The 25,000-nt window shown below is 46.2% G+C and overlaps 1 protein-coding gene across 1 annotated transcript in view; it reads left to right on the forward strand.

Moving 5' to 3' along the window:
* The window catches only part of ptprdb (protein tyrosine phosphatase receptor type Db), a 155,615-nt gene that overhangs the window by 33,245 nt on the left and 97,370 nt on the right, over nt 1–25,000 (forward strand). Inside the window, 2 exon segments of the mRNA XM_084318954.1 lie at nt 940–1,085; nt 17,193–17,334. Coding sequence (XP_084175080.1) covers nt 940–1,085; nt 17,193–17,334 — 288 coding nt within the window.

A 25,000-nucleotide genomic window follows, 5' to 3' on the forward strand; every position in this document is an offset into this window, starting at 1 on the left:
TCTCGCCCTCTCTTCTTCCTCTCTCATGGACCATGTGGCGCGGCCCCCCCTCTCTCTCTCTCACACACACAAACAGGGTTCTTTAATTTAATACAATCGAAATATCAGGCATAAAGAGTTGTCCTCGCTCACAATGCTCACTGTTAAACCCCACAGAGTTCAGGTTAAGTCAGAACAGCACCATACATTGATTGTACCATACACATCGGTGCATTCCTGCACTAAGAAAGCCACATCATTGGAGGCATGATCCAGTACAGAATCCATATGGTATCTGGTCCAGTGTGGATAGGGTTCCATATGTGTGAGTGACGTGTGAGCTAATACTGAGCCATGCTCAGCAAGAGTGGACTGATGAGATTTGTGGTCCCATCAAAGGAATAGCCTACATTTTTCAGAAGCCTTTCTGATTTGTCACAAACGAGGAGGACTTTCAGTCCATCCGGAAGCCACATGGAGCATGACATCTTTCAGAGATATACTTCTTTTTGCAAATTTTCTGCTTCCGATATCTCAAAAGCCTAAACTCAGCCAGCGCTTTATGAATGGACTGAAATGACTCCCAGTTTGTGCAAAATCAAATATGCTTCTTAAAAATGGGGCCTATTTCCTTTACATGGGTGGTTTCCAAAGATTTCTCACTCACCTTCATTTTGCAACATGCATAGACTCATGCATAAACCTTACCACACACACAGATGAGGATATCTCAGTGGCTCAGAGGACAGTGGTGCGTAACCATGCATTCAAAACACTGTAGGTTTGATTTGCGTCTCATAATCGCAATCTCCCCCTCCACCTATCTTTGCTGTCAATCAATTGCATACTGTCTGATAAAGTGGAAATGCTTAAAAAATGTGTATAAAAATAGTTTTTATAAAAGAAAAAGGAAAAAAAGAATAAGCCTAATATTGTACTTGGTCCCATCTTTACATGCAGCGCCCCCCAGATTCACACGAACCCCAGAGGACCAGACGGGCGTCCAGGGGGGAGTGGCCTCCTTCGTGTGCCAGGCCACCGGAGAGCCACAGCCCAAGATTGTCTGGAACAAGAAGGGGAAGAAAGTCAGCAATCAGAGATTCGAGGTAGGTGGCTGTCGCCGAAAAACACTGGTGCCACTGTAACGGTTTCACTAAGCCAGAACACAGGTGCAGACACAAACAAGCTGAGACGATGTGGAATCAGAGTATTACCCAAATGTCGGGTGTATTTAATGAGAAAAGAAGAGTAACTGAATCCAGTCGCTAGACAGTCCAGGGAGTGAGCGTGTACAGCAGGGGTGGGCAATTATTTTTCCCAGGGGGCCGAATAAGCATCTGAAAATATGTTGGAGGGCCGGGCCAAAATTCCAAAACTCAATTATGCATAATATACATTTTATTTCTATATAAAAAGCAGTAAATGGCATTGTTTTGACCCCTGGTAAGAGTGTATGTTATTATTTGGCAATTAAAAGGTGAGGTTAGCTTTCAAAAATATCATTTATTCAAATAGAATTTATTTCCAAAATGATAAACAAAATGTGAAACATTAATAACAAAGGGCATTTTGAGTTCCATATACTATTGAAACAAGGATTTTCTTAGCTTTCTAAAGACATCACATCATCTTATAGCCAAAATAAACAAGACATGTCACTGAACTGTGTAAAGAAAAGTGTCTCAGTTTTGTAGCCTTTTTTACTTTACATGCCTATTGTAACTGAGGGGTACAATTCCCTGACTGTATTACTAGATATGATACTTACTACCACTACCTTTGTACTTAATATTCGGCCACCCAGTACACGGCATAAATATATTATGATGAACACTGTCACGTAGATGAAACGGATCCAACACAAATGTACGAATTAGAAATAGGTCTTTATTTCTACACAGCGATGGTGTGTAGAGCAAGCACTTAATCAAATCAATCACATTTATGAATGGAATTAGTATGCACTTTTATGGCAAGAGTATTCGTCGGTATATCAATAGAGAATGTCCAATCTCTGAAGGCGCAGGTGGTACATATACGACCTGGAATAGTTTAAGGAATAACAGCAATGATACTTTAATGATTATAGGCTGGATACCAAGGGGGGGTTAATCCGGTCGCTTGTAAACCGACAGGAGTAGGAGGGGGGGGGGGGGGGTAGAATCCGGCTGCCTCATCCGGCCAAGGGTATCCCAGGTGAACCCACTGTAGTGCCGTTCAATGCGCCGGCGATCCTTGGACCACAGATGAAAGCAGGTGGACTCTTTGTGGGCCGGCGTCTTCCGGTCCACGGAGGAGAGACGTGAAGCGACCTCGTCTTGCAGAGCGTCTCCTCACCTTGCGTCCTCTCCAGGGGGGGGGGGGTTCCAACACACGGCAGTGTCGGGGGTCTTTATCCATGGAATAATCAAAGTATACAAAGCATAATCCGTGCCTGGGAAGGCGGGCTGTCGTCGGTAGAATAATCCGGTATACAGGTCCACTCGCTCGTCGGCTCTGGGGCTCCTCGGGTGCAGCTTCACGTGGGGTCAACCACCCTGGATAAGCAGCCAGTTCTCTGCCCGAAACGATGGGGTGCTGACTACGGTAGTATTCTCACCGTACGAAGCACTATATATTAACAGACTATTATTAGCTTAATAGACTACGTCCAACTCGACGATATAGTGCCAAATATGACTATTCAAATATTAATATACACGTTGTCTCAATACCGATGGTAAGCCGAACTTGGCCTTACTCCCACACGTGGCGTCGCGGGGAGGCTTTACGTCTGTGGCTCTATTGGAGGGTAAGAAACTGGACTGAAAAGGAAGTCCTACTTTAGTAGCGCAGTATATATACGCACTATGAACAAATAGTCCCATTAGTGGTGCGGTAGTCAGATTCCTACGCGGAACTAGGACTTGTTCGTACATGTGGAGCGGTACGTTTGAACTGGGTCTGAGGGGTATGGCAGCCTGGCACAAAGGTCTCGACCAATAGTAGAATGGAGACTATTATGGGATGTTCAGTAGGCTAGAATGGATATTCAATGCATATTGTACAAGGAATATACAAGGGATATCAGGGAATATTAGAGAATATACAAATACAATTAAATATATATAAATAAATATATATATTCGGTTTAATCTGGCCCTTCACAACAGCCACCCCCTGATTGGTCCCAGACCTAATCAGTTAAACAGAGACAGATTAATCGCGTTGTCTATTTACACATAAGGGTTTGCTGTAGGGGTCAGTCAACTTCACAAAGTCATAGGGTTATAGGGTCATGGTCATCATCGATTGTGTCTGGGAGTCGAGGCAGTTCTATGAGCCTCGCCACGGGACGGGTGTAAGTGCGACCCTGGACGAGCACTTCAGCTGCTCGGACCTTGCCGTCGGCACCGGTGATCACTTTGCTTACGCGGCCGGCCGGCCACATAGCTCTGGGCAGTGATTGATCAATAATCATGACGACTGTTCCTTCTGTCAAATTGTCTCTCTCCTTTACCCACTTCTGGCGGGTCTGTAGAGACGGTAGGTAGTGCAGTAGGAAACTGCTCCAAAACTTGTCGGCTAATACTTGGCTGTACCTCCACATTCGTCGGCCGTTCGCTTCTTCAGGCCGGTACATTGTCTGGGGTAATGCAGGATCTAGCCGCCCCATCAGGAGTGTGTTGGGGGTAACTGGGTCGATATCCGCCACATCACTGGAGACATATCCGAGGGGCTTCGAGTTAAGTACTCCCTCAATCTCCGTGAGGACTGTCATTAGGACTTCTTCCGCCACAGTCTGGGCCCCAAGTACTGCGTACAGGGCTGTCTTTATGGAGCGCACTTCTCGTTCCCAAGTGCCACCGAAGTGGGGTGCGTTTGGGGGGTTGAATTGGAAATCAACCTGTGCTGGAGCGAGGTGGGTCTTAAGTTCTGGGCCCATAGCTTGGAAGCTCTCTCTCAGCTCTCTTTCACCGCCTTTGAAGTTTGTCCCATGATCGGACAATAGGGTAGACGGTCTTCCTTTCCGTGATGTGAATCTACGGAAGGCCATAAGGAATGAGTCTGTGCTCATGGTCGGGAGAAGCTCGATGTGTATCGCTCTGGTGGTCATGCATTTGAATACAATACCCCACCGCTTCTCGGTTCCTCTTCCTTTCTTTATGTGCAGCGGGCCAAAGCAGTCCATACCCGTTGAGTGGAATGGCTTGTCACCGATTCGGAGGCGACATGGAGGAAGGTCAGCCATCCTTGGTATGCTGGGCTGCGCGCGCCACTTGCGGCAGTCTAGACATGTTCGCTGGAAGCGTCGTACCGCCTCTCTTCCTTGTAGGATCCAGTAACGACGTCTGATTTCCGCGAAGACTCTTTCTGCTCCTGCGTGATGTACATCCTCATCGTATTTCTTTATAATCAGCTCTGTGACCTTGTGTCGGCTGTTCAATACGATCGGGTATTTAATGTCATCCGGTAGATTGGGGGCTCTGCGTAGGCGACCACCCACTCTGATGAGGGTATGAGCGTCGCTCTCGGGGGCCAGATGAATTAATCTGCTGTCGGATGGGACGGGCTTTCCTCCCTGTAGACAGGCCAATTTATCGGGGAACGAGTCTCTCTGGGCTCGCTGCAGTAGAAGCAATTCTGCTTCCTCGTAGTTAGCTGCTGACATATCAGCGGGGGACTTGCACTCCGGGTGGTACCGCAGGAATGTTCTTTGTTGTGCACTCTCTATGGACGTGCAATCGTCTATGTTAGGGTCGGTGGAGGCTACGGTGCTCAATCCACAGAACACAGACTTCTTATTTTCCACCTCCTCTGGACTTGCTTCCCTCGGGATGGGCATGGGCCACTGTCCTTCCGGGAGTCTTAGGAATGCGGGGCCGTCACTGTAGACATTGCGACGGGTGAGGTCATCCAGGGGCATCCCCCGGGTGATGACGTCAGCTGGGTTCTGTTTTGTATCAACGTAGCGCCACTCTGTTTCTCCGGTTAACTCTTCGGTTAAGTCTTGAATCTCGGTGACTCTGACTCCCACGAAGACTTTGTACTTGCATGAGTCCGATTTGATCCAGGCGAGTACTGTCGTGGAATCTGACCACAGGATTGTTCTAGACACCGGTATGGTGAGCTCACGTTGGATGAGCGTGGCTAGGTGCGCTCCGGCTAGGGCTGCGCAGAGCTCTAGACGTGGGATAGATTGTTGCTTGCGTGGGGCTATTCTCGAGCGGGCGAGGACAAATGCTGTGTAGATCTCTCCCCCCTGGTCTTGGGCCCGCAAGTAGGCTACTGATCCGTATGCGACCTCTGAGGCGTCACTGAAGACGTGTAAGTCCATTTTACATGTCTCTGGCCTCACCGTGGGTGGGAAGTAGCTTCGGCGCATATTAACGCCTGGGAGTGAGTGGAGCTCCATCTCCCACTCTCTCTAGGTGGATGCAAGGTGTGCGGGAATGGGGTCGTCCCAGCCCTGGTCCTTGTCCCACAATGCTCGTACAATCATTTTTGCCCTGGTGGTGTACGGTAGAATACATCCTAGCGGGTCATATTGTCGGGCGAGTGTTGTGTACACACTCCGTCTGGTGGTCGGCGCCGCCGCCGGCCTTCCCTGCTCCGTAGTCAGGGGCTTGTGTCTGTAGTGAAGCGAATCTGTTTTGAATCGCCACACCAATCCCAGGGTCATCTCCTGGGCTTCTCCCGGGATTGTAGCCATCCAGGTCTCGCTGCTGGCTGCCTTGTCCTCGGAGGAGAGGCTGCGCAGTACTTGCGGATCGCTGCTGGCCCACTGCCTGAGATCAAAGCCGCCTTTGATCAATGAGGCGCGGAGTTTAATCAGGAGAGCCTCGGCTTCTTCCTGGGTTGAAAGGCTTTGTAGACAGTTGTCTACGTAGAAGCTGTTCTTTACGCTGTGTCGGACCTCTTCGTCCGCTGCTGGGTCCTCTGCTACATGTTTCTGTAGTGCAAATGTAGCACAGCAGGGGCTGCACGTCGTTCCGAAGGGGAGGACTTCCCATTGGTAGATGGCTGGGTGCTCATCTCCTGGCTTCTCTCTCCATAGGAACCGTAACAGGGGCTTGTCCGCCTCTACTAGTCTCACCTGCAGGAACATTCCTTTAATGTCCCCGCTGATGGCCACCTTTTCCTGGCGGAAGCGGAGTAGAACGCCGAGTAGGGAGGGGCCGAGTGTGGGACCGGGCAGTAACTCTTTATTCAGATTTTGGGATCCGATCTGGTAGCTGCAGTTAAATACTATGCGGTCTTTACCGTTGTGATGGACCTTGTGGTGAGGCACGTACCACGATTCAGTGGTCTGGTCAGCCTCTTTAATGTCCATCTTTGTGACGTGTCCCGCTGTGATGAGCTTCTCAATCTCAGCGCGGTATACACTCTCTTGGGCGGGGTTCTTGGCTAAGCGCCGCTCCGTGTTCAGCAGGTACCGTTCTGTGGCGTCTGTCTTGGCGTGGAAAGTAGGCATTCCTTCTCGCCGCAGGAGTGGCGTGGCGTATCTCAACACGCCGTTGACCGGGACTCTCTTGGTCCCTGTCTCGAGGAGGTGAATGGCGTAAATGTCATCTTTAGAGCGAATGTCTTTCTTTCCGTTCTTAAAGGGCATTTGTTCCAAGGTCCATAGCCGCTCTACGTGTTGCAGGAGTGCGGTTTCTCCCTCTGTGACTCGGGAGTGGAGACATCTAGTGGCTGTACTTCGGTTGAGAGATTTGGCGAGCGGGCCTTGGAGAGTCCATCCCAAACGGGTCTCGACTGCTGCAGGACAGCCTCGGGGTCCGGTATGAACCCGGTCTATCGGGACAATGAGGTCTGCATGGTCGGAGCCTATCAACAGGGTCGGCATAGCATTGTCTATGAGCGGGATCGGTAACTTGCGCAGATGTGCATATTTCTCCATCAGCTTGGCGACGGGGTATGTGTACCGCGACAGTCCTATTTCTTGGCTGGTGAAAGCGTCTGTAATCTGGTACCGTCGCTCAGGCTGGCCGCTTGCTGCGATAGAGAATGAGACATTCTCGCCCTTTATCGTCTTCAAATCTCGTCTTATTGTCCGAATTGTCATTTGGGTTTCACTTCCCCGCAGCCCTAGCTGGGCCGCAGCGGAGGCGAGCAGCAGGGTCTTCTCTGACCCGTCATCGAGGACGGCGTAAGTGTCCAGGACTTTATTCTGGTAGCTTAGTGTCACACGCACTACTTTTAGGAGTACTCGGGCTTCACTGCTGCTGGCGGGATCGATGTACATGACGCTTGCTTTGCTGCTGGATGGTGCGGGTGAAGGGCGCCGTCTGTTACTGTCGTGAAGTATGTCCAGATGGGCTCCATCGCACTTGGTGCACCTTTTCTTTAAGCGGCATTCGGCTGCCATGTGTGAGCGCGCACAGCGAAAACAGCGCTTGTTGGACTTTATCCATTGACTTGCTTCCTCCGCGTTCAGCTTGGGGAAGGAGTCACATTGTGCTAGCCAGTGTTCTTTCTCACAGTAGGGGCACACTATCTTCCACTTCTCCGTTCTGGAGGGGGTACTGTGGCTCCTGCTGCTCGGTACTGACTCCGATTGGTGCATCACAGTCACCGATCTTCTTCCATCTGGTCGTCTGGTTCCTTCTCTGGAGCCAGGGGTGCTCCGTCCGAATGTATCTAGCCGTAGGCTGCTGACTTCTCTCGCCAGGAAGTCTGCTAGATCGAGGAGGTTCGGTTCAGGGCCATTCGGGTCTCGGTGGTCCCTCTGTCGCCTAAAACGCTCCTGTCGAGCGGGCGGCAGCTTCTCCAAGATCCTTTCCACATTTGAGTTGGCGTAAAGTTCATGCCTCCCCTTCTCTCTCTGCGCTCCCAACATCCCTACCAGGGACTGCACTCTGATGGACAGGTCGTCCAGTGCTCGATTGTCTATTGCTGGGGGTAAGCGGTCGATGTGTCGGATCTCCTGGATCACGTAATCCCATATGCGCCCATACCTCTGGTCCAATGCTACCAGCGCTGCTGTGTATGGGGTGGTGGAAGTCGCGTAGGCGAGCGCTATATTATGTGCGCGGGGCACCTTTAAGTGCTTCAGTAGGATGGCGTATTTATGGCGTTCATCCAATACATCCACCAACATGGTCTCCAGACACATGCAGAGTTCCGTATACTGGGCCCGGTTCTCTTGGGTGAAGTCGGGTACCATAGGCGGGCCAATGTATGACGCTGACTGTGGATACATCGGCGAGCGTTGGGGGAGAGGCCTCCTAGGCGAGTCTCCTCCCGCTCCTTGGTATGGGCTGGTACCGGCAGTGTACCATGGCCCGCTTGTCCAGGTGCTGTTCCTCGGTGCGGGTCGTGCGTCGTGCTCACCCGTGTATAGAGTCGGGGGTCTGTAGCGCAGCTCCGCGGGAGTATAGCCTGGGCTGTACCGGACCTCCTGGTCCGGTAGAGTACTGTGCTGTCGTCGGGCGTGGTTCTCCTCCTCTTCCTCTTCGTCTTCAGTTAGGTCATCCAGTGCTTGTAGTCTCTGGTTTAGCCTCTCCACAGGATATGCTGCTCCTTCCCGGTTGCTAGGTCTCGCTTGGACCGGTGGGGGGAGGTGGTCTGTGGGGGGTATAGACCTCGTCTGTTGGTCAAGTTCAGGGTTGTTTACTCGGCTAGGGGATGCCGCCCTGGAGGTGTGTCTAGACGAGTTCCTGGAGCCTCTGGCGGAGGGAGAGGGTGTTGTCCGTCTGATCAGCTGTTCTATTAGTTGCGCTTGCTGTCTGTCGCGCTCTGCGTCCCGTAGAGCACCAGCAGCTGCTCGCTGGCTGTCTGCTCGGTCTCGGGCCACATTCTCTTCTCTCTGAATGCGTCTTATTTCTAGACGTATATGCTCTTCTTCGCTCCGCTGCTGGATCTGCAGTCGGTCGCGTTCAGCAGCGGCGTTCAGGCTGATGAGGAAGGCCTGCTGTAGGGTCCTCTCTGCCTCGCTGGGAGAAGGCGGTTGTATAGGGGAGCCTTCCCTCGGGGTACTCCTTGCGGAGCCTTGGAGCTCTATCTCCACGGTGCTCTCCCCGTCTTCTTCCGTGCCGAGTTCTCTCTCGGTAGCGTTGTATTCCTCCCGGGACTCATCGGGGACTACTTCTTCAGTACTGGCGGGGTGTGAAGTCATGTCTGGTTCCCACTGGTCCCCACCGTGAACTTGGTCAGTTACATTAGAGCCCGTAGGGGCCTCTATGGTCGGGGTAGTCTGGGCGTTGGGGTTAGACATACTTTTACTTTCTAGTTTTACCGCGTTTACTGTTAGTAGAAGACTAGGTTGTTGACTGACAGCGTAAGCCTCTAAGTACTGAGGGAGCCGTCGTTCGCGCTGCGGGCGTTGGTTAGGAGGATCGTTTCGTGGAGTGTTCATCATAGGCCATTTCAATATTAATAACACTATATTAATATTACACTAATTACCATCCGGCTCGAAGGACCAATTGTAACTGAGGGGTACAATTCCCTGACTGTATTACTAGATATGATACTTACTACCACTACCTTTGTACTTAATATTCGGCCACCCAGTACACGGCATAAATATATTATGATGAACACTGTCACGTAGATGAAACGGATCCAACACAAATGTACGAATTAGAAATAGGTCTTTATTTCTACACAGCGATGGTGTGTAGAGCAAGCACTTAATCAAATCAATCACATTTATGAATGGAATTAGTATGCACTTTTATGGCAAGAGTATTCGTCGGTATATCAATAGAGAATGTCCAATCTCTGAAGGCGCAGGTGGTACATATACGACCTGGAATAGTTTAAGGAATAACAGCAATGATACTTTAATGATTATAGGCTGGATACCAAGGGGGGGTTAATCCGGTCGCTTGTAAGCCGACAGGAGTAGGAGGGGGGGGGGGTAGAATCCGGCTGCCTCATCCGGCCAAGGGTATCCCAGGTGAACCCACTGTAGTGCCGTTCAATGCGCCGGCGATCCTTGGACCACAGATGAAAGCAGGTGGACTCTTTGTGGGCCGGCGTCTTCCGGTCCACGGAGGAGAGACGTGAAGCGACCTCGTCTTGCAGAGCGTCTCCTCACCTTGCGTCCTCTCCAGGGGGGGGGGGTTCCAACACACGGCAGTGTCGGGGGTCTTTATCCATGGAATAATCAAAGTATACAAAGCATAATCCGTGCCTGGGAAGGCGGGCTGTCGTCGGTAGAATAATCCGGTATACAGGTCCACTCGCTCGTCGGCTCTGGGGCTCCTCGGGTGCAGCTTCACGTGGGGTCAACCACCCTGGATAAGCAGCCAGCTCTCTGCCCGAAACGATGGGGTGCTGACTACGGTAGTATTCTCACCGTACGAAGCACTATATATTAACAGACTATTATTAGCTTAATAGACTACGTCCAACTCGACGATATAGTGCCAAATATGACTATTCAAATATTAATATACACGATGTCTCAATACCGATGGTAAGCCGAACTTGGCCTTACTCCCACACGTGGCGTCGCGGGGAGGCTTTACGTCTGTGACTCTATTGGAGGGTAAGAAACTGGACTGAAAAGGAAGTCCTACTTTAGTAGCGCAGTATATATACGCACTATGAACAAATAGTCCCATTAGTGGTGCGGTAGTCAGATTCCTACGCGGAACTAGGACTTGTTCGTACATGTGGAGCGGTACGTTTGAACTGGGTCTGAGGGGTATGGCAGCCTGGCACCAAGGTCTCGACCAATAGTAGAATGGAGACTATTATGGGATGTTCAGTAGGCTAGAATGGATATTCAATGCATATTGTACAAGGAATATACAAGGGATATCAGGGAATATTAGAGAATATACAAATACAATTAAATATATATATATAAATAAATATATATATTCGGTTTAATCTGGCCCTTCACAACACCTATATTAAACATTTAATGTTTTCAGAACTGTGCAAAAAAAGATCAAGTGTCCCATTTCACTTGTTATATTTCCACATTTTAGTGTTCTTCAGTTCTTTTTTTTTTCATTCAGTGTGAGAAATCCAGTCTCTGTTGAGCTTTAACAAGTCCATCAAAGTCAGGTTGCATGTCTGAGGTGGAGATGCGAAGCACAGCTGCCAGATGTTCATCAGTGAGTGAGGATCTGTACCTGGACTTGGTAAACGTCATGACTGAGAATGTCTGTTCACATATGTAGGTGAATCCAAAGAGAACCAACATCTTCTGAACATGTCTCCTCATGTTTGGAAAGTTCTCCTCCTTGAGAGCAGAGTAGAACTCTAGCAGTGATGCTGACTTAAAGTGCTCTTTCAGTAGTGAATCAGACTGCAGGTCAATGAGTTCAAGCTGAACAACTATCAACACTGCAGGTAAAGGGAGAGGAAACCAGCTGCATTTCATCCTCAACCTTTTTGAAATCTTGAAAACGCCTTGAAAATTCATCATGCAGTGCTCCCAACATGGATGAGTACCTGTGCCGGTGATCAGCTGATGGTTTGACTTCTTTCAGGGTTTTCATGTGTTTGAGATTGTTGCTGCCTAGTTGCCTTGAAATTAATTGCAACTTTGTCATGAAGGCTTTCACATGGCTATGCATTTCATGAGCAAAAATGCCCTTGCCCTGCAGTTCTGTGTTCAGTAGGGATGGGTACCGTTCACATTTGAACCGATACGGTACCGGTACCTGTGAATCGATACCGGTACCGTTATTCTGTACTTTAGTCTCTAAAAATGTAATCTACCTACCTCAGTTGTGGAAAAAAATATCCAAACTTCAAATAACCACACTTTCGACCGTTTTCGGCTTGCCCCGACTGCTTTGTTGTTGAATCGAGTCAAATCCTAGGTAAGCGTATATTGTGCGTGTGAACGTTGACATGAAAAGAAAAAAGTAAAAAAAAATATATATATATATATATATATATTAAAAAATATATATATATATTTATCATGTAATCTTTCGCAGGCCGGTCAGAATCATCCCGCGGGCCGTATCCGGCCCGCGGGCCGTACAATGCCCAGGTCTGGTGTACAGGGTAGTCAGACGAGCGGGGAGGTCATAGCCAGGAACGGATACTCAGACTGTCCAGGGAGTGAGCAGGTACAGGGTAGTCAGACGAGCGGGGAGGTCATAGCCAGGAACGGATACTCAGACTGTCCAGGGAGTGAGAGGGTACAGGGTAGTCAGACGGGCGTAGGGGTCGTAGCCAGGAGAGGGTCCTCATAGAATCCAGGGATGTTCACGGAGAGAGTGGTCAGGCAGGCAGAGGTCATTCACGGGAATCCAAGATGAGGGAACAGGGAGTGGAACCAGGCAGGAACTGTGAGCAAAAGGAGGGCAAGGACGTTAGAAGCACAATAGAACACGGACTGATAAATAGAACAAGGCACGAGAATACGGACTGACTGGAAATAAGGAACTACGATCTGGCAGCCTCATGACATCTGGGCCAGGTCTAAATAGGGTTGGTAATTAGGTGGTAGATGTCTCAGCTGCTCCTCCGGCTGACACACACCTGCACGCCATTCTGTAATCAGAGAGAGAGAGGAAGAGAGAGAGAGAGAGAGAGAGGAAGAGAGGGAGAGTAGCTAGGTCGGGATAGAGTGGGAGAACAAAGGGTATTAGAGGGTGGGAAGCCTGGAGGACTGGAGGGGCATGACAGCCACAAGTACCGTGATGACAAGAGCATGACACCTTTTACAGACATACCGGTATTACTATGTTTTAATTCAAGTAAACCTGACCTGAAAGAAAAGGATTTTCTCATATCACGATAACATTTCAGTGTTGTGTATTAGGTTAGTATCTGGTTGTGCTTTACCTTGCAGCTCTTGTTGACAGCTGTACAGTTCAAAGAAGTCTCTAAAAGTCTAAATGCAATGAAAAGTGTTTTTGGTATGTTGTAATTCCATCATAGTAAAAGCTTTAGCCACACACATGTGGTGACATTGCTATGTAGCCATCTTTGTTTACTAAAGAAAATATATACAAAAGAAAATCACAATAGAGGAGACAGAGTTACTTGCCGTTAAGGCTGACTTGTGAATCAACAGGCCTCTGCAAGCACATGTTGCCTACACACCTGCCCAAACTGACTTAATTTTCAGCATTTTTGGAAAATGCTGAAAATGAAGGGAATGTTCCAAGATGGGAGGCATGCGGGACAGGTCTGAGGGGGCCTATCAGGTCACTGTGCCCCTCAGTTTAACTCACTGCTGGGAATCAAGATTCTGAAATATTGTATAGCTATGCATCTAATCAAGTCATATTATTGTTGATTGAAGATTGAGTGGCGTCTAATGGAGAAATAAAGCCCAAACATAGTTTTACATTAAGCTCTAGGGTCCCCCTGCTGTTCTCGTCATAAATCGATCAATACAGACCGTATTAATTAATGTTGTTTCTTTTTCAAATATACTGTAGCCAAGAGTAAAGACCCTAACCCTATCAAAACCGCAGTCAACATGTATATTTTCAGCACTACATTTGTTTACCGATGTTTTAAAAAAGATTCAAGAATAATTATCTGAATAATGTGAACTCTCTGTGCATTGCATCGGAAAAAGTTGAGTATTCACGCAGGGAAATGACTAGTATGACTTGGCTATAATAAGGTAATTTATAGGCCTGATATTCTATATTCTATATTCAAATGCATTATCATTCAAATTGCATGTGTCCGGATGGCAGAATTCAGTACTGTATCTACAAATCCTTCTGTTTAATCATCTTATTATTATTATTATTATTATTATTATTATTATTATTATTATTATTATTATTATTATTATTATTATTATTATTATTATTATTATTATTATTATTATTATTATTATTAATTTTTTTGTACACTTTATCTCAAGAAGGTGCTGAATGAGCTCAGTGACCGAAATTCCTCCAACCTCAATGTTAGCATGGTGTTATTCACTGTCAAAGATGGAAAGAAAAATTATTATTTATATTCTCCTTTGTTTAATTACGATTTACGCAAGCATAGTAACATCCACACTATGTTCCTAGATACCAAGAACATGCACATTGACCTTGTAAAAGTGAAGCAATCTTCCATTTACTTGGGCATGTACTTTTAGGCGGATTCTCTGAAAATAGGGCTAGGGCTGAACAGGTTAAGACCTTTTTCTCACCGAAAAAGTTCCACACCGAGAAATTCCATAAGCCAATTAGAAATAACTACTGCATGCATATTAACACATTGAGTGCCACGCCCCTTCTGGGAAGTGACCTGGCCTTGCCGTCCATTAACCCCATGTAAACGTAGTTGTACTTTGTAGAGCTAAACCTATATTTTATAGTATAGCTATGGGGCTAATAACGCTGTCAAGTCTCATTGAGCTGCTTCTGGTCAACGTGCAAAAAACAGATTATTTTTTCCGTACATTTCCGTTTTATACCGCTTTGAATATGAACATAGTCCGGCTGCTTCTGAGCAATTCCAGGGAAAATACACGAAAACAGCATTTTTGTGTAATTCAATAAACACGTTGTCATTTTTCGCCTGATTATCGGATCTTCCTGAAATCAACGCTAGATCATCACTATTATCCTTTGTCGTGCACGCATGCAATGTGATGCACTTCAACGGGCGGGCGGGGTCAGTAGTCCAAACCATCCCTACAAGCATGTGTTTTGCCGGAGTGTTTAGGACCCGCCCCCATGCCGCAGCTCGGTAGAGAAAATAAACTAACCCGTTTCTAACGGGGTGCAATAATTCCGGAAGGCGTTAGAGGGCGGTATAATACCGTCTGCCAGCTCAGACACACTCAGAACAGTATGCACAAGGTGCCCGCTGAATTATGAATGGATATAGATATCTACTGTACGTTTTTGGCAATCAAAGTGTTAATAGAAACTACTAATCACAGGCTTGACACAGGAGGTGGTGGGACTATTGACGTCTGGTGACGTTGTTTAACATTAAAATTAAATGCTAAGTCTTTATATATATATATAGCATATAGAAAAGTACAGTAGGCCTGGGCTGCATTCTGCAACATAACAGCCGGAAAACACATGGAAAACACATTTTCCACAATAGATTTATTCTGTGCATGAATGTAGTTGATGTAGTGTGTGTGTGTGTGTGTGTGTGTGTGTGTGTGTGTGTGTGTGTGTGTGTGTGTGTGTGTGTGTGTGTGTGTGTGTGTGTGTGTGTGTGTGTGTGTGTGTGTGTGCGTGTGTCTGTGTGTGTGCGTGCGTGTGCGTGCGTGTGTACATTTGCACCTCCCCGTCGTAGCCAATTTCTCATTCATGCAATATAATAATAATATGAATAATAACAAGGTATGTCAGCTGCATGGGCCGCCCCTCATGGAAGTGAAATGCCTGCCTGTCCGATTAGCCCTGGCGCTGAGCCTGGAGGCATGATGATCACAATCATAGCAACTTAGCCCGTACCAAGGTCTCTGGAGGGTGTTTTAGATGCATTTTGGGAGCTATTAGGGAAGTCAATTGAAATGCATACTGTCTGCCAAGGTAATGACAGAACCTTGGGGGTAGATAGAAAAGCATTACTACAGTAGCTACTAGAGATGGCCCAAAAAAACAACAACAAAAAAACACCTGTAGGGTCCTTTAGCGTTCATATAAAAGATAGTGTCTAGCCTAGACAGGCTTAGCTTTCTCACCGGTGATAACAGTGAATTATTGCCATTGCCACTAATGTCAAAAGATAAAGCACCCTTTTAGGATTTTGATCAGCGTATCCGTTGTGCTTGAAAATTACACTAAAAAAGTTATGAGATTGTTGTGTGTAAAATCAAATAGATGCTATCCGATCTTACTATTTCCTCTGTCAGATGATGCCTTAGGGCTTAGACTATCCTGTATGAGAAGTTAGCCTTATTAGATTCCCGAAGGCCCTAACCTTTCATTTATTTCCCTACTTCAGACAGTAGATGTTCTTATACATAGATCCTCCTGCCCTCCTCTTCAGTCAGAGTCCCCCTGACCTCCTTTAAGGAGTCCAGCTTGGTTCCAGGTTTCATTTCACCCATGTCTCCTTGTGACTGGGATTAAATCACTGGGGGAGATATTTAATGTGTAATCCACCGACTTTGAGTTTAGACCTTTTAGATATATCTCCTTATTCCCGTCAATCTAAGTTTGTAGATAGTATTTCTTTCTAGACAAATTGTCAATTTGCGTTATTCTCTTCGCCGCCATCTTGAATAAAAAACTAGGCTGGGTTGGGATAACCACATTACATCAAATTTTATAACTGCTGAGAATGTAATTCAAACAATAGTCATCCAAATAATAAAAACAACAAGAAAATTGCCATTTTCTTAGGTTATTATGAAGGCATTTCAATGAGCAGATCACAAATTCACTTTCATACATTTCAAAACACAAAAACTACAGTGGTGATAAACAATCTCAGTGAGGTAATCGTGAGTTTGTAATTCTGTTCATAGGAGCACAGTCTTATCAGTACCGCCCATTGCATCACCTTACATCACCGTACTGACTATCTTGTATTTTGCACTAGAGACTCATAGCACTGGACTCTTATCGCTGGACTATCTTGTGTTTTGTACTTTTTTATATTATATTGTATTTGTATTTATATTTCATAGTGTATATAGATACTGGGCTGTATAGGACTGTGAAGCTATGTATCCCCCACCATGTACCCCCCCCCCCCCCCCCCCCATGCTGCTTTGACACCCGAATTTCCCCAAGGGGATTAAGTAAGGGATAATGTATGACGAGGTCATTATCGCAAAATAATTGACCGACACGGAGTTTAGAATACCGAGGCGCCTGTTTTAAACGTAGTGAAGGTCAATTATTTTGCGACAATGACCAAGTATAGGCTATACATTATCCCGCTTATTACATGGCTAACTTACTAACAATATACCTAATTCATTTTACACCATCGACAAGACGAGATCAAATGCAGACGCAGTTGTTCTGTGGCTCTGTCAGCCCAAATAAAGTGATTATTATTATCGCCGGCAGGTGTGTCTGATTGCACTGATGCAGTGTGTGTCAGTGGGCTTGATTGCTCCAGCTGCGAAAAGCAATAATCACCGGTGATTATTGCGCGTTGCCCATGGCAGCGGTCAGTTATCGAAAAATAATTCACCGCTGTCAGGGGCTATTGACCAATCACAATCAAGTATTTCGGCGAATGTTAAAATGCCATGTAATAATAAAGGATAATCTTATCTTATCTTATCACACACGGTGTTAGAATGATCCATTCATGTTTGAATAATGTTTTTGACTGGATACATTTTTCTGCGTGTTTCAACGCTATAGGTGATCGACTTTGACGATGGATCCGGCTCGGTCCTGAGGATCCAGCCGCTGAGGACACCCAGAGATGAGGCCATCTACGAGTGCCACGCCTCCAACGCAGCGGGGGAGGTCACAGCCTCAACCAGGCTAAACGTTCTACGAGGTTCGCGTCACGTCAATCATTATTATTATTACATTATTACTGCGTTTTGTATCTTGCTGCGTTGTATCACGTGGTGGCACTGTAGAGGCTGTATACACTAGTATAAATGCGACCTTCAGCACCATGGACAGCGACGCTGTCACAAAACGGACCATACAAGTTTTACAGACTACACCAAAGTGTAGAATAACTACTTTCCAAATAATGGATTGTCCAAATGTCGGGTTATGATACGAAAGTGTCCTTTATAGAAGTTTCTCTACTTCACTGGCGCTCTCTGTGATCTAGTGGATTCATTATAGTATCACTCACCCTCACGTTGCTGCCGTCAGTTCAACATAATGACGCGTTCCTTACATCTCCGCGGCTTCAATATCAGCATCCAAATCATCCATCAGACTTATAGCTGTTATATTTCACGGTCAGGTTCCAACAAACTGTCTTCTTTAACTCCCAGCAGTACATCCAATAAAGTGATCAAGTGATCAACATCCGGAGTTTCCACGTCAATTTCAATGTCCATCTGATTCAAAACTCGTGTAGTAACACGGAAGAGCCCTTCGGAGCTAAACCAATCAGAGAGGGTCTTCGCTGTACGCAGGCTAGCCAATCAGAGAGCGTCTTCGCAAACTGTGGCTACGAAAAAAAATTGCCTGAACTTATATGTGCGCAAATAGAAACATGTATACCGACCTGGCCTGCTTAGGAGTTCAGTCGCCTGACTGCGGGCACAAACAAACCAATTTAAAAAAAAAAAAACCATTTGCCAGTCTGCCAGGGCAGCCAGGCCATGCCAGTCTGCCAGGCCACCGGGAAAACCCTGCTGCTCCCGATGGCCAGTCCGCTAGTGGTCCGTGGTGATGTTAGTGTTAGCTTGGGTCCGTGGTGACGTCAGCATTAGCTTAGTATTGTGGTGGTGTTAGTGTGTTAGCTTTGGTCCATGGTGATGTTAGCCTTAGCTTGGTTGTGTGTTGATGTTAGCGTTAGCTTGATTTACATTTTGTCATTTAGCTGACGCTTTATCCAAAGCGACTTACAAGTTTTGTATGACAAGTCAGCAGGAAGGGCACAACTCAGCTGAGTAACAATGTTCATCAAAGTGTTCAAACTTGAGTGCTACAGTGTCGAGTGTATGTTAGTATATTAGGAAGAAAGAGTGCATGACTAGAGGACAGTAAGAAGGTTAGTATATATATATATATATATATATATATATATATATATATATATATATATATATATATATTTAATATTTTTTAAATTTTTTCAAATATTGATTGAAGAAGTGTGTCTTTAGTCGACGGCGAAATATTGGTCAGGTTTCGGCGTTCCTAACTGTGGTGGGAAGTTAGTTCCACCATTGTGGAGCAAGGACCAATATTTGATGACCCTCCCGGAGCTCGGACAAGAGTGGGTCTGAGGCGGCCAGAAGACATAGAGCGGAGGGGTGGTTTGTGGTGATGTTAGCTTGGGTTTGGGGTTGATGTTAGCGTTAGCTTGTTTTGTGGTGATGTTAGCTTGGGTTTGGGGTTGATGTTAGCCTTAGCTTGTTTTGTGGTGATGTTAGCTTGGGTTTGGGGTTGATGTTAGCCTTAGCTTGTTTTGTGGTGATGTTAGCTTGGGTTTGGGGTTGATGTTAGCCTTAGCTTGTTTTGTGGTGATGTTAGCTTGGGTTTGGGGTTGATGTTAGCCTTAGCTTGGGTCCATTATCAGAGCAGAGATAGTGGCAAAAAGGTGTCTCACTTAGTGAAGCTGCCCAGCTGTTAGGGGTGTAAAGGTACACGTATCCGTACCGAACCGTTTCAGTGTGTACAGCACCGTACCGAATGGCTCTGTACCGAACGAATACAATGGTATTTTAACCACTAACGACCGCCCACCGGGGGCTGTTTTTTTCACAATCTAATATAATTATAATTATTTCTTTTTTCTTTACAAGTCGATTATTCATTTCAATATAGAATATACGTTGACAGCCCTACAAGTACAATTAGTTACTGCTAGGGTTGCCACCCGTCCCGTAAAATACGGAATCGTCCCGTAATTGGAAACTAAAAGACGTGTTCCGTATTGAACTGATACGGGACGCACTTTGTCCTGTATTTTAAGGCCGGGAATGTGAGAGCTCCACTGTCCACAAGTCAGACAGTGTTGCCAGTATTGTGAGAGAAATCAGCCAACCGACCTACAAAAACAAGCCAAAAACAAGCAAAATTGTGTCCAAAAGTTGCGGAAAATAAACAGACTTGGCAACTCTGCTATGATGGGCGTGCGCTCAGCAGCTCACGACCAATGAGAATTAGCGCTTTCACGTTGCTCCAGAAGTACAGAGACCTGAGTGGGAAGAGGCAACTCCCTGGCTTGATAGCGTCAGGACTCAGGAGTATGTAGTAGGTGTGTGTTTTCTGTGGCGCATGGTGGACTGACTGACATCATCAGACAGCATGCCTCAGGAGAGAAAAAATATTCCTGAAATATAAGAACGCAAAGAAAGGACCCAAGCACAGGTTTCACAGTTCTTCATGACTGAAACATCTCCTGAGATTGATTCAGCATGGGATATTACATCTTATTTATCTGGTTGTGTTTTTAACTAGATGTCAGTATTTCTATTTACCTGCCCTGGCAGACAGGAGCCTACATATTGGCTGCTGATGTGGGCATAGTCTAGGCTATTTCAGTTTACTAATATAGTTGATTGTTCATTAATGTTGAGTTTTTAAAGTCTAATAAATAAACATGTATTTATATTAATCAATATAATTAAATAGTGTGCCCATTTAAACTCTTATGTTGTTATGCTCATCTGGAAAACGGAATTCTTCATAATGGATTAACAGTTAATACATAAATAATATAATTCATAAATGCAAAAATACTTAAATAAATACTTAAACATAAATAAATAGTGTTCAGACAACAATATAAAGGTAACACTGTTCAATTTCATTTAAATTGTATCATCCCACTCCTCCCCTCTAGGTTACTGCAGCTGAGGTGACACATCCGCACGGTTAAACACAACCTCAGCTACAACAGTGCTGACTGTTTGTTTTCTATGCATTTCAGGAGTTTGGGGGGCTGGCTCCCCAAAATAATTAAATAACATAACCCTAACCCTAACCCTAAAACCGAAATAAAGTAAAAAAAATCCGCCCATTTTCGCCCAAAAACCGCCCAAAAAATAAGGTGTCTCTTATTTCTATTAGTGAAAGGTGGCAACCCTAGTTACTGCACACTACATCACCCCTGAGTGGAACATGGAAAGCCAAACTTTCCCCCACTGTAGGCTACCGAAAACCCATACCGAACCGTGACCTTCAAAACCGAGGTGCGTACCGAACCGTTGTTTTTGTGTACCGATACACCCCTACCAGCTGTTAATAATCACACAATCTGTGTCTACGAGCTTTTAGGCTTCATACACATTTGGTTCTCTGTCCTGCTCTCTCTCTCTCTCTCTCTCTCCCTCTCTCTCTCTCTCTCTCTCTCTCTCTCTCTCTCTCTCTCTCTCTCTCTCTCTCTCTCTCTCTCTCTCTCTCTCTCTCTCTCTCTCTCTCTCTCTCATCTCTCTCCTCTCTTCTCTCTCTCTCTCTCTCTCTCTCTCTTTCCGTCTCTCTCTCACTCTCTCTCGTCTCTCTCTCTCTCTCTCTCTCTCTCTCTCTCTCTCTCTCTCTCTCTCTCTCTCTTTCTCTGTCTCTCTCTCTCTCTCTTTCCGTCTCTCTCTCGCTCTCTCTCTCTCTCTCTCTCTCTCTCTCTCTCTCTCTCTCTCTCTCTCTCTCTCTCTCTCTCTCTCTCTCTCTCTCTCTCTCTCTCTCTCTCGCTCTCTCTCTCTCTCTCACACACACACACAGCATCCTCTAAATTATTCACATCAGACCACAGCCAGCATCCTCTCTTCTGTTCCGCTCCATCCATCTAGAATTTTCTGTCTCTCAGAAACATTGCACATTGTGCGTGCATGCGTGTGTGTGTGCGTGCGTGCGTATGTGTGTCCATCTCCCTCTGTTTGTCTATCTGACAGTCTGTCTCTCTGTGTGGATTATGTCCCTGGTTTGATTGATTCAATTGATTGATTGAACATTTTATTAACAGATTGCAGAATGGGTACAATACAGAACGGTTCAATACACACAATTGTTAAGGGGATGCAGACCAGAGAAAGACTTTCGTCTTGCTTACATCAGGGTCCCTCATTTTCAATTCATCATAACATATATTACATATTATGACATACAGATAGACAGTACTGTTACTTCCAGACATTTATGACATACCAGATCTACAAATATGCAGTACTGTTTAAGAGTACAACGCCTGTCATATAGACCCTGTACTTCTACTCTGGGTGGGTTTTAGGAGTGAGGTTAAGCAGTAGTCTGACCAGTTTGTTTTGTGATGTTTGTAATCTTGTTTTGAGTGCCTTTGAGGTGCTTTGGTACCATGAGGTGCAGGCATAGTCGTAGTACCCTTGAATGAGTGCTCCTGTTAGAGTCTTCAGGGTTTTCTTGTTTACCAGAGAGGAGATCCGGTACAATAATCTTGTTAGTTGGTTGACTTTTTTGATTACATTGGTTGCCATTTTGTCACAGGAAAGATTTGCCTCTAGGATGGAACCCAGGTATGTAATTTCATCTTTCCTTGTGACAATATTGTCACCCACTGTAACAGAGAAGCTGTTGGTCTTGCTGAGTTTGTTATTTGATCAGAAGAGAATGGACTATGTTTTGCCCAGGTGTAATGATAGTTTGTTATCAGCGAGCCAGGTGCAGATTCTGCCGAGTTCAGAGCTGAGGGTTTTTTCAACCTGCAACTTGTCCCTGTCCGAGACCAGTAGTGCTGAGTCGTGGGGGGGGGGGGGAATAATGTACCGTTTACCTCCACCATCTGTTCTCTCCCCTCCAGTTAGGATTGCATCCAGCTCACTGATGTGCTATCAAAGCCAATTGCTTTTAGCTTGTCAATCAGAATGGAGTGATTGACAGTGTCGAAAGCCTTTTGGAGGTCCAGCATGACCATGCCACAGTATTTGCCTGCGTCCACCTCTTGTTTGATGTGGTCGTTCAAATAGAGAAGGCATATGTCAGTGGAGTGGGATGTTCTGAAGCCAGATTGGAATTCGTAAATTAGATTGTTTTCCGCGAGGTACTTTTCGACCTGTTCGTATAAAAAAATGTCCATGACTTTTGAGATGGAGGTAAGAATAGAAACAGGGCGGTAGTTGCCTGGGTCCAATTTGGGTTTGTGTGTGTGTGTGTGTGTACATTGTGTTATCACCCATATTTTCTGATCTTTCTGTGAGAGCACAAAAATACACACACACTCACACACATACATACATGCACAGAGAAAAACCTACACACACAGAAGGATACCTACACATGCACAGAAAAAACGTACATACAGAGAGAGAGAGACCTAGACACACACACACACACACACACACACACACACACACACACACACACACACACACACACACACACACACACACACAGATAAAGAGATCTAGACATGCACACACACACACACACACACACACACACACACGCACGCACACATACACACACACACACACACACACACACACTGTCCCTCAGTCTCTCAGAGACAGTGAGTCTTTATGTGCTGATTGGCCCCTCTCTGCTGCTCTAAGGAGTCATTGTGTTAATACCAGGCCACCTGGGAACAGCTAATAGCCCCTGATAGACTGTCAGTCCAAATGTCACACACACACACACACACACACACACACACACACACACACACACACACACACACACACACACACACACACACACACACACACACACACACACACACACACACACCTAGACTCACATACACACACAATTACACATACTAACACACATTATCCTAGACTCACACACACATACAGACACACTCACACACCGGTCTGCTGACCCAACCCGAGCCTGAAGGGACACAGTTCTATAGCCAGATTCCTTGTCGTGTTCCAGCTCATTTCTCCTTAATGCACCAGGCTCTGCTGGGCCTCACTCATCATGTCCCTCTCTGACAACACAAGATAATGTGATTATTACACTGCTAGAGATTCATCTGTTGCTAAATAGTGTTCTGGATTTGGATGATCCACCTTTACAATGCTGACACGTCTTTGGTGAGAGGGTCTTTCATTTGGCCAAGACTGTGTTTTGAAGTTTCACTATAGTTTCACTGAGGTTCCACTATAGTTTCACTGAGGTTCCACTATAGTTTCACTGAGGTTTCACTATAGTTTCACTGAGGTTCCACTATAGTTTCACTGAGGTTCCACTATAGTTTCACTGAGGTTCCACTAGAGTTTCATTACCATGTGATTGTGACGGTAAGATGTGTGTTCTTTTCTGCTCTGCTGTGTTGATGGTTTTTGTTCTGTTGTTCTGAGCTGTTGTGGCTGGTGTGCCTAAGTTAACTGTGTAAGGTTTGGCAAAATGTGAAGTTGGACTGGGTACAATGGTTGGGTTTATTATTCTACATTGTGGCTTACTCTCTGTCTATTTCCAATCCATCCACTTGCACATACAACCTGGAAAAGCATCCAGCATAGCAACTTTACTGGTTGACCAGCTGTAGGACTCTGGTAGGGTTGACCAGCTGTAGGACTCTGGTAGGGTTGACCAGCTGTAGGACTCTGGTAGGGTTGACCAGCTGTAGGACTCTGGTAGGGTTGACCAGCTGTAGGACTCTGGTAGGGTTGACCAGCTGTAGGACTCTGGTAGGGTTGACCAGCTATAGGACTCTGGTAGGGTTGACTAGCTGTAGGACTCTGGTAGGGTTCTGGTATGAGTGTCGAGGACATGGGCCAGGCTAGGTCTTGGTTATATGCCCATGCAGACCACACACATACAGAGATAGACAGACAGGCTCTATCACGCACGCACGCACGCACGCACATGCACACACACACACACACACACACACACACACACACACACACACACACACACACACACACACACACACACACACACACACACACACACACACACACATGCACACACACACACTAGGGTGACCAGGTCCCAATAAACCAAATGTGGGACAAAGGGTATGTTTGTGAGGGACAATGTGGGACACCCCCACCCTTTTGGTCGACTATCCCTGTCCCCTCCTTCAAGGCTCATCCGCCACGGTCCTCATTCAAATTACCACAAGCCTAATATGTTTTGCCCTTATTCATATATATTTTTTTTGTAATGGGTGTTAACTGTTAAGTACTCAAAATAAATAAAATACATACAATGACCACCCAGACGTACAATCACTTATCACTTGGATAACAAAAGTAACTCACCAAAGCAACTCACAAGTCCAGGGATTCACACTGGCATTGCAGTGATGGTTGGAAAGCTCAACAGAGCAGGAACAGTAACAAAAGTCTCTCAACTCACAAGTCCAGGGATTCAGGGGATGAGTAGGGGGGGAGGATGAGTAGGGGGGGAGGATGAGGGGGGCTTAACCACTGGCGTTTTGAGTTCTCTGAGACAACTCCGAAGCAGGGGCTAGCACGTCGGTTACGATGGCTGCTGCCTTGGTCCGACCACAGGCCATTGCCTTGGTCCGACCACAGGCCTCTGCAGCGGTTATTGCTTATCCAACGTTTTTTGGTCGGAGAAATGCGTTCATAGATTTTGAGGTCTCT

This window comes from Notolepis coatsorum, assembly GCF_963971535.1.
Source record: "Notolepis coatsorum genome assembly, chromosome: 7".
Lineage (NCBI taxonomy): Eukaryota > Metazoa > Chordata > Actinopteri > Aulopiformes > Paralepididae > Notolepis > Notolepis coatsorum.